Source organism: Pseudomyrmex gracilis, unplaced genomic scaffold (genome assembly GCF_002006095.1).
Source record: "Pseudomyrmex gracilis isolate BER0280 unplaced genomic scaffold, ASM200609v1 scaffold_1389, whole genome shotgun sequence".
Taxonomy (NCBI): domain Eukaryota; kingdom Metazoa; phylum Arthropoda; class Insecta; order Hymenoptera; family Formicidae; genus Pseudomyrmex; species Pseudomyrmex gracilis.
The window spans coordinates 1-10,498 of NW_018021973.1; the positions used below are offsets into that span (position 1 = coordinate 1).

General features: G+C 44.7%; 1 protein-coding gene across 1 annotated transcript; it reads right to left on the reverse strand.

Moving 5' to 3' along the window:
* Positions 1–9,042: 9,042 nt before the first annotated feature.
* On the reverse strand, positions 9,043–10,192 carry LOC109862114 (golgin subfamily A member 6-like protein 6). Its single transcript, XM_020442035.1, has 2 exons — positions 9,410–10,192; positions 9,043–9,162 (listed from the first exon to the last, which is right to left on the reverse strand). Exons 1-2 carry the CDS (start codon positions 10,190–10,192, stop codon positions 9,043–9,045), a joined length of 903 nt encoding a protein of 300 aa, XP_020297624.1.
* Between the last annotated feature and the right edge of the window lie 306 nt (positions 10,193–10,498).

Here is a 10,498-nt window from a genome sequence, read left to right on the forward strand (position 1 = left end):
TATATATGTACACGCATAGTTTCCGCACAAACATCCTGCGAATGGCTCGTATCGGCCTTATTTATTTCCTGTTGACAATTTCACGAGCGTTAAGTCTTTGTCTACTTTTATGTTTTAAATGTTTTCTATCTGCATCCAATTTGCAACATTTCTTATGTTAATTATTTCTGTGACAGGACGAAAAAATCCAAATCGACATCTACGTACAACTTTACTTCCTACTTTTTTAGAGCGGAGACAATAATTCTTATGTATGTGCGTCTGATGCGTATGGACACGTCTGTATAATAGCGGTGATATATCTTGATTTGACATTTTGCAATTTACATGTTGCAAAATAAAGTTGGAAACTTTTTCAATAGACGATTCTCCTATAATGGGCGCATTTTTAGTCCAAATTAATAAATGGAAATGTTGTATATCTCTACCTTCATATTCTCGTCGCCAGAAGTAATGAGTTACTTCTTTAATCGGATGATCTTTAGAACATATAAAGTGAAGCATTGCTTTAAATTTATTATCAAGAAATTTCGACGTTAAGACAGGATTTTTTGCAACAAGTACACTAGTACTTGACAAAGAATCATGCCATCCATTTACTTCACGAATATATTTTCCTAAATCATCCCAAGACCATTCGGTGGGACTTAAAGTTAAAAAAGATGTTGCAGGTCCATAATGCTGCGTCATGCAGTTTAAATCGCTTTTCGGACTTCGCCAATATTGTTCTGTATTTCTTAGTTCGGAAAATATTGTACTTAAATTTGATTCCAACAATTCTTTCGACATTGCTTCTAAATATTGTGCAGCTGTGTAACGACAACGTACATTTGTTACATTCATTTTATGATAAATTCCGCGACTTAATTGACGAATATTTGCATTGTTTAATAACAAGGGAAGTGATCAGGGACTTATACCGGTATGCAAAATACCGGTATTTTACCGATATTTTTGAGTAATACTATGAAAACCCTTATGCAAACCGAAATGCAGAAATACCGGTATGACGTCATACCGGTATACGATAATATTGGTATATTTATCCATATTTACCTATATTTACCGATAATTTTTTTGTGATTTTTTAAAAGTAATATCTTAAAACTATAAGTGTTGTCATTATGTTGATAACACTATTTAATAATATAATGTTTATAAAAAACTGCCGCACAGAAACTTAATATTATTTAAATTGTTTTTTTTTTTTCTATAATTAAGAACAGTAACAATAATTAATATAATTAAAAACAGTAACAAAATACACACAGACATATTTATCAATATCCAAATTTGTTAAAAATTTTAATTTGTCACAAATTTTGGCCCATTTTTTTGTCGTACTGGATAAATTTATATATAAATTGTAAAAATCGTCTTCTGTGTTAGTTTCTTAATATAATATCAATCACTTAATGTGCTCGATTGTCTACTNATGTGTCTACACGACGATCGTGTACTGTGTACAGTGATGTGTTTTCTCATCGTCGAAGCATCGAACTTTTATTTATTTATTATTGCTCTAGCATAAACACAGTTAAAGCGATAAGATACATGTTTGACGCTCATCCTTTGGTGCCGATACTTGAACTGTGTTTATAAAAACACATTACTGTACACAGTACACGATTGTGTAGACACATCAGTAAACAATCGAGCACATTAAGCGATTGATATTATATTAATTGATATTATAAGAAACTAACAGAGAAGACAATTTTTACAATTTATATATAAATTTGTCCAATACGAAAACATGGGCCAGAGAAAAACAAATTTTGTACACGAGTATTTCCAGTATATGATTCATCGTGCAACAAATCATTGTTTAATTAATGATTGTAAACATGAAGTTACTGTAAGTAATTTTAAATATATTTATATATACTAAACGTCGATTATTTTTTAAATAAAATATATCTTTAGGAAAATCATGCTACAAATCTATTGGCACATGTATCTTCGACTCATCCGCATGAATTTACATTAGTCATGCTAAGTAATAAAAGAAAGCATGAAGAAACAGCTGCTTTAATTGGTTTATAAAAAAAAGCGTTTTTATATTTTGTCGGTCTATAAGTCTAATAAGTCTAGGAAGATTAATTATGCAACAAAAATTGCTTTANTTAACCTATCTAATTTTTAAGAATGACATTAGTAGGAATACCAAAATAATACCGGTATTTTATTACGGTTTTCGGTACATATCGGTTTCGGTACTATAACGGTAACGGTATACAATATCTAGTATAATACCGGTAGTGAAATCATACCGGTAATAAGTCCCTGAAAGTGATGCAAGTGTCCTTCTCCGATTTTGCTGAGCTTTGAATATGTTGTAAAGTAGTTAAAAATAAGAGACCCGTATTTTTTTTATGTGCTTTCTTGTACGTTTGGGGAGTGGTACACTCCTAAAAAAAAACGAGTTTTTTTGTTTTCTGCGAGTATCATCAAAACGGTAAGAAATATAAAAAAATGTTTCAAATAAAAGTTGCATAGTATTTTATAGGCTTTACAACCGCGTAGTTGGATTTATTTTTCATTCAACATTTTTTTATTTACTTCCACCCGTTATTTTTTTTTTTTAGTTTTCAAAATTTTTGTCAGGAAAACTTGTAGCATTTTTTACGCTGAATTCAACCATATATAATTTTCTTATCAACAAGAAATATATAAGGCCTTACGAGCCATTCGCAGGATGGTTCGTAAGGCCTTATATATTTCTTGTTGACAATTTCAACAAGCCTTAAGTCTTAATTGATTTTCTTATGTTTCAAAATCGCATCTTTCAGAAATAAACCATCAATATCGTATTATATGCGTCGAGCTGCATGACTTATCATTTATATCGCGCTTTAATTGTAAAAGGCGATACAAAAATTAAAGAATTGATAATAGTCACGTCGTCACGTATTGGATAAAGTTCTAATCACAGAGCAAAAAGCAAAGTTTAACAGCGTTGGTAAGACATCCCTTCCACTGATGCGTTTTTATTTTACTTATTCTATAATGAGTTGCAAATGTTCCGTCGCCAGTTGCGCAACGCCCAAGTGCAACTGAAAATAACACTATTCCTCTAGTTGTCATCTGTTGCTCTGACTCATTGTAGAATAGCTTATATTAATAATCATCGTTCGCAGCGCGTCATATTCAAGTTAGCTATCGTATATTACGCTTGGAAGTTTGGTTTATTATATAGTAACTGTGGAAAAATAATATGTAAAAAGATAATAGTGAGTACAAAATAGTGAGTGAATTTTGACTAGTGATTTGATTATATTCAAGATATTTGACTTGACAAATATACAAATACATGAATCTTTCAAATTACAAAGCTGCAACATAATAGTAATAATTCATAAATTAACGAACACAAAAAATAACACAAGTAAATTTACTAAACTATAAAGTAAGTATTATTCTTCTTGTACACAAATATAAAGTTTAAAACAATATTTAGTAGATAGATAGATATATTTTTATTGATTCCCTACTAAGTTACACAATCTTTTTACAATCTTTTTCTTAACCTACCTTACAATTAAACTTAATACTATCTTACCATAATCTATTCTTTACACACACACACGCAACCTATCTAAATCGCCCTACCATCTGGACCTCCGCTTCCGGCGTATTCCAACTCTCTTCCTCCAAAAACTTTTATCCCTAACCATATTCATTCCTCTGTTCCTTTTTTTTTTTTTATGAGGAGAAATGCGTTATGCACTTCCGCCCTGTGGGGATTTGGGCGGAAAGTGTGGGACTCGAACCTACTAAAACCCCCAATGGCCTCCACCGGACATAATGGGGGAGCCTGTGGCAGCCGGAAGGTTATTGCTTCTCCAGGCCCCCCTGGGTCCAAGACATGTCCCCAAAGGACAACGCCCCCTGTCGCCGTCGCCTTTGGGGTTGCGGCAGGAAGAGGGGGCCATAGCCCTCCTTAAGCCGCCCCTCCCTGAGGACTTGTGTAATGGCAAGGCAAGTTCCCCAACTTGCCACGCCAAGTCCCCGCCCCCCGTGACCGAAGTCAGGAGGGGTCAATACAATTTTTCGTGTCCCTTTCCCGCGACCAAGCAGCCCCTTGACAGGGGCTAGGTCCAGGGGTCACGCCCGAGCCGTGACCCCTCCACCCCGAGCACGGAAACTGCCCCCAAGCCGAGCTTATTTGCTCGACTTGGAGGACTTAGCGCCGCTCATCCAGTGGTTCCCGGCTTGTGTCTCCCAGGTGAAGGGAAGGCTAACTTGCCTCCCCTCTGCCGCTTGGGGAAAGGCTTCTTGGTGGAGCTTTCCCCTGAACCCGGCGCTTTCTGCGCCGCACCTTTTGTTGTCCGGGGGTCAGCGACCTTACGGTCTCTGGTCCCGGACACCTTCCTTTTGGGGAAAGGGAGGGGCATCGCGCCGTTCCCACTCCCCTTCCCTCCAGTCTTCGGCTCTTTCCGGAAATCGGAGGGCTCCTTGCTTGAGGAGGAGGTCTTAGCGGCCTTCCCCCTATCACCTGCGGCGGGCTTTGTGTCCTCAAAGGAGGCGGACGGGGAAGGATTATCCTCCCGCGCCTCGCTGTCTTCCGGCCACAGCCGGGCCAGGCTCTCCACCGGGGAGAATAGGTAAACCCCCTCTCCGTCTTCCTCCCAACCGGAGGAGTCCCCGCCGGACTTGGCACTGCGGGCCCGCCGCTTTCTCCTCTTCTTCGTGGAGGGGTTAGGCACCGCCCTCTCCTCGCCCTCCTTGCCACCGGGTGGCAGCGGAGGCGCCGGAACTCCAGCGGCCCGCCTAGTGGCTACTTTTTTGCCGGCATGGGGGCGCAACTTGCGCCGCTCATCCGGTGGTTCGCTGGCTGCTCCCGGCTTGCACACAAAGTGCACTTGGGGGCAACCTTGCATGTGATGGCGAGGTGGCCATCCCCCCCGCAACAGTAGCACGCCGTGCTCCGGTCAACACCGGAGCACTTGCGCGCCACGTGCCCGTACTCGAGGCACCGATAGCACTGCATACGCCGTGCTACCAGAGCCCCGACGGCGAGGCTAAACCACCCAACCTCTATTCTTTTTGCCCCTACTACCCGCCGGGCTGCCTTCAAGGGCATACGGGCCCATAAAGTCCCGTACCCGACGGGAGAGGAGCGAACCAGCCCAGTGCAAACCTCACTGGGCTGGCATCCACCTGCCGCCGCTAATGCGGTGGCAATGTCTTCTGCGGAGAGGGGGGGAACCACGTCCCGCACGCGGACTTCCGCGTGCGTTATGCGACGGGTGAATTTTACCCCCACTACGCCCTCCAGCCCTTTGGACGCCCTCTCAACGAGGGCGTCAGCCTTCTCCGCTCCTCCAGGCTCGGGTACCTGGAAGAGCATGCCATCATTGGCCGCCCTCTTTATCCGGAGGCCGGAAATTCCGACCTCCTTCAAATTAACGGCGGCCGCCGCCTTCCTCATTACCTCGGCAAAACTGCCGCCCTCCCCCACGGTAAGGAGGACGGCAGCCCCGGTTGGGAGCTTGCCGAGTTTAGCCCTTTCCGCTCCCCCGGAGCGCTGATTCGCGCTCACAGGGGCCACGGGAGGGCGGCGGTTCTCTTTAGAAAGGGGAGGTTCTCTCCCTTTCCTCCGCGCCTTGCGACCTACCACCGCCGCCCAGGTGGTCGGGGCGGGTACGGCGGCAGGCGCACCCGAGGACTGAGGGGCGAGCTCTCTCCTAATTAGAGAAAAGATTTGCCTCTCCATGGCGTCCCCGATTTGGTCCGCCAGCAGGCGGACACACCTCTCTTTTGGGGGGTCCGGAGGGTCTTCTCTTAGGGGCTCATTCGCCCCCCGCTCGTCTGTACCCTCCGGGAGTCCGTCCGCGGAGGCGGGGTCAGCGCCACAGTCTGCTGCGGGACGAGCGCAGGCCCACCGACCTGCGTCCCGCAGTCTGCCACCTCCTTCTTCAACGCGCCCACGAGGGAGAAACCCTTGTAGGCCGCGTCGAGCATTTCGCCTTCTTGTATCGGGAGGCCATTAGCCTCCCTGATTCTTTACTAAGCCGGAGCTTTTCCTCCAGGGTCCTGACGCGCTCATCAACGAGCGCGCCAGGCCCGGCCAGCTCCGACTTTGCCGCCTATATTGGCATATAGGCGAGGGCAACAATGCCCTTGCCCAATCTTTTTATGGTGGCCGCCACGTCCTTCAGTATCTGTACGTACCGACCGTGAAGAGTTTTGGACGTGGTGGCCACTTTCATCACGGCCTCCGCGGCAGTGTGCGTCTTCATCACCATCTCCGCCGAGGAGGCAACCGGGCACGAGAGCCTGGAGGACGGCAGCTGGGCGGTGTTGCGCCAGCATTCGTCTTTCAGCTCTAAAACCGCCTCCGCTTGTCTTGCAGCCGAAGCACGCTCTTCGGCTGCGACGATGGCGAGAAACTCGGCGCCGGTCGGCGGTCTTCCCACGCCCCCACTCGTGCTGAGGGCTGGTGTGAAGGCGTCCTCCTGCACCTCCATTGCGCTGTCAGTGTCCCCAAAAAATTGGGACACAGACAGGCCGGCGAGTGGTGGGGAGCAAGAGCGCTCCTTCGCCGGCTTCTTCTTTTTGTCTCCTCCAGGGAGAGCGCCACCAGCGCTAACTTTACTAGAGGAGACCGGCGCCCCAAACATTCTTTGCGCGCCAAGCGCGAGAACGTCGGACCGCTTTTTCGCAGTCGAAGTTTCTCCCCCCACCCTTGCGGTGCAGGCGGAGGATAGCCCATCACGTGATAACGACATGGGGGTGCCTGGGACGGCAACACCCCCACGCCGGGCCTTGAGTGTCCAATCACTCTGGGCCGGTACGTCTATCTCTTCCTCTGAACTTAGTCCTATGGTTATTTTAGAAGAATGGTTTAATTTCGGAGTTTTCCTTCTCCTAGGCCGGCTGCCCACACAGGGCTAACGAGCCCGGCCTGCCTGGGTGCGCTCTTGGTCTGGCCGCTCCCCGTGGACTTGTCCGACAAGGGTGACCCTGCCAGGAACCGAAGTTTCCGCCGGCATAGCTCCACGGATCAACATGGCACTCAAGCCCCTCTACCACGACAAGGTGGCGCACCCCCGGAGAGGCCTCCGTTCCTCTATCCAACCCTCTCTCTCTCTCTCACTCTCTCACTCTCTCTCTTTCTTTCACTGTCTCACATTCTTATATCTCCATTTCCTCTCTTACTCATCCTCATTCCTCGCACTCCCTTCCACATTCCCATTTTCTTTTTTTACTCCCCTCTGTCTTACACTCTCTTCCTCTCCATTCCTCTATTTTCTTCAGCCATTCCTCCTTCTCCCCTTCTTCACCCAACACCACTTCTACCATTTCATCCCAACTTCTCTCCTTCCCCCACTCCGTGCACTCATCCCATACATGTCTCCAATTCTCTTCCTTTAAACCACACATCCTACACTTCCTCTCTTCCTCCTCTTCCCAGTACTTACCTCCATTCATCCCATTTCCTAATTTGTACCTAGCCATTCTCTGCCATCTTTTTTTCCTCCACCCCTTCTTCAAATAACCTGATACTCCTTTCTTTTTTATCTTCCCATATCACATATTAAATTTCGAGTCCTTTATCCTTTCCCACCTCTCACCTCTTTGCTTTTCCTTCTCTTTCTTCACTAATTTGGCCATTTTCTCCTCCCCAAGATTTCTTTCCTCATTTACTTTTATCTCCACCCCTCTTCTTCCAAAAAACTTCACTCTCTCTCTTTCTCAGTCCGACAGTTCCTCCTCCGTCTCCACTCTACCCTTCATTTCTTTCCAGCACTTTCTTACCACTGTTTCCCCCTCTCCTCTCCTAATCTTCTCCTTATAACCCACTGCTTTTAACCCAGCTCTTCCTCTTAATAATTCTCTCTGTAACTCTTCTCTTAACATGTAACCCGGTGTCGTCCAATCCATATTCAGTAACCATCTTAAATATTCTTCTTGCAAGCATCTCTATCTTTCTCCATTCCTTCCATCCCCATATCTCTACCCGATATCCCACCACTGACCAGATCAACTTATCAAAAAGCCATACCCTTTTCCCCCAATCCTTTCCAAATTTTCTCTTTCCAATACCTTATACCTGTCCCATCACTGCTGCCCCTTTCTTCACCCTATCCCTAATATGTTCATCCAATCCTCCGTTCCTCTGGAATGTAAACCCTAAATATTTGGATTCCTTAACCTCTTCTATTCTCTCTCCTTTCCACCACTACTCCACTTTTTTATCTCTTCCTCCCCCTTTTCTAAATCTTAATACCTTCAACTTTTCCACATTTACCTCCAATCCCTTCTCCTTTACATACCTTTCAAATCTCTTTATTAAATTTCTCATTCCTTCCTCCTCTTCCGCCAACAACACAATGTCGTCTGCATACGCTAAGGAGTATATTTTCCCCCCCTTAACTTCACTCCCCCCCAACTTCCTTTCTCCATTTTCTCTTCCAGATCCGACAATAACAAATTAAACAATCCCGGGCTCAATGGACAACCCTGCCTTACTCCCCTTCCTACCCAAACACCCTTTTTCAGCACCCCCCCTTTTTTCACTCTAATCCTTGTTTCCTTATATAATTCCATGCATCTCTCTACCAACCCTCCTCTCACCCCCCTTTCCCTCATTGTTTTCGCCAATATCTCCCTGTTCACCATATCAAAAGCTGATCTTATATCCACAAAAAACGCCACCAACCTCCCCCCCTTTTCACATAAGTTCCTGTTTACTAAATAATTCATGACATATATGTTGTCCATTGTCCCCATCCCTTTTGTAAAACCCGCTTGATTATCTCCCACCAAACCTTTTCTTTTTACTTCCGTTCTCAATCTTTCCGCCAACACTCCCGCATACACCTTATAAAGAGTCGACGTTAGCGTCACCCTTCTATACTTTTCTACTTTATTCCCTTTCCCTTTCTTTAACACCGGTACTACTATTCCTTCCTCCCATTCCTTTATCCAACCTTCACCTCTCCATATCCTTACACATACATTGTTCACCCACTTCTTCAATTCCACCCCTCCATATTTCCACACTTCCGCAGGTATTCCATTACCTCCTGCCGCTTATCCATCCTTCACTTTCTTCATCACCTTCTCTATTTCCTTCCATTGGATCTCCTCCTCGTCCTCTTTTCTTCTCTCTATTCTGTCCCCCATCACCATTTTCCACTTTACCCCTCCAAACTGCCTCATAAAATAATCTTCCCATTTTTTCAACTTTATCCCTTCCCCCCAACCCCTTTTTACCTTTCTCCCCATTTACAATTTCCCACAATTGCCTTTCCGTTCTTGCTCTCTTTACTTTTTCCTCCCACCTCTCATTCTCCTTTCTTTTCTTCCTTTCACACAATTTTCTATAATCCTTTTTCTCTCTCTTATAGCCTCTTTTTTCTACTTCACCTTTTCTCCATCTCCTTAATTCTTCTCTCACTCTATTCTTCTCTTCTCTACATTCCCCATTCCACCACCCTTTCCTACTCAACTTCTTTCCACCACCACTTTCTTTAAACGCATTACCCACCAGCTTTTTCATCTCCCTCCATTCCTCTTCCATTTCCCTCTCTCCCATCCCCTCTCTTCCCATTTCTTCCTCCAGTTGTTGTCTTCCTTCCTCCGAGCATCTTATCCTCTCCATCTTTTTCCCCTCATTTACATTCTTTTCTCTTTTCTTTTGTCCTCCTCCCGCTTTCACCCATACAACCACCGGGTGATGGTCCGAATCTACTTTATCTTCTATCACCATCTTTTCCACATCTTCTTTCAAACCTGCTTCTCCTATCACATAGTCGATGACCGATTCTCCCCTCCCTCCAGTATATGTCAACTCTCCTTCCTCATCCCCTCTTATGTCTCCATTCCAGATAGACCACCTCACCTCTTCTATTTCATTCACCAACTTCCTTCCCTCCGCATTGATCTTCTTATCCTTAGACTTTCTCCTTACCTTTTCCCCTTTTTCCTCTTCCTCCACTGCTTCTCCTCCTTCTTCTCCCGTTCTAGCATTAAAATTCCCTCTTAATATTACTTTTACACCTTCCTCTTTTCTTTCCATAAACCTCTTCAACTCTTCCCACATTCTCTCCCTTTCCTCATTGATATACACTCCTACCACCTTCCACCATCCATTCCCTATTTTTATATTTTTCACCAATATCCCTTCCTTTTCTTTCCAGTTTTCCTCCTCCCTCGACTCTAACTCCTTTTTCACCCCCATCATCATACCCCCTTTTGCTCTCCCTTTTTTTATTCTTTTTCTTTGCCCATTGTACTTTCCAAGAAACTCTCCTGGCAACTTCCCTTTCATCCTTTCCCATCCTTTCTCATTCACCCACGTTTCCATTAAAATTAGTATATCCCACTCTTTTAATCCCTCCCAAAAATCTTTATCCTTATTACTCAATCCCGCCACATTCCAAAACGCTATTTTCTTTATTTCTCCTATTCTTCTTCTATCCGCCTTTTCTCTTTCTTCTACGCCTTTCTCCCTATCCCCTCCTTTCCTCACCCTTTTTCTTCTTAT

Coding starts and splice junctions, on each gene's coding strand:
- LOC109862114 (XM_020442035.1), bottom strand. CDS start 10,192: ATGGGGGTGAAAAAGGAGTTAGAGTCGAGGGAGGAGGAAAACTGGAAA. Junction 9,163..9,409: donor GTAGAGAAGAGAAGAATAGA/GTGAGAGAAGAA, acceptor TTTATGAGGCAG/TTTGGAGGGGTAAAGTGGAA.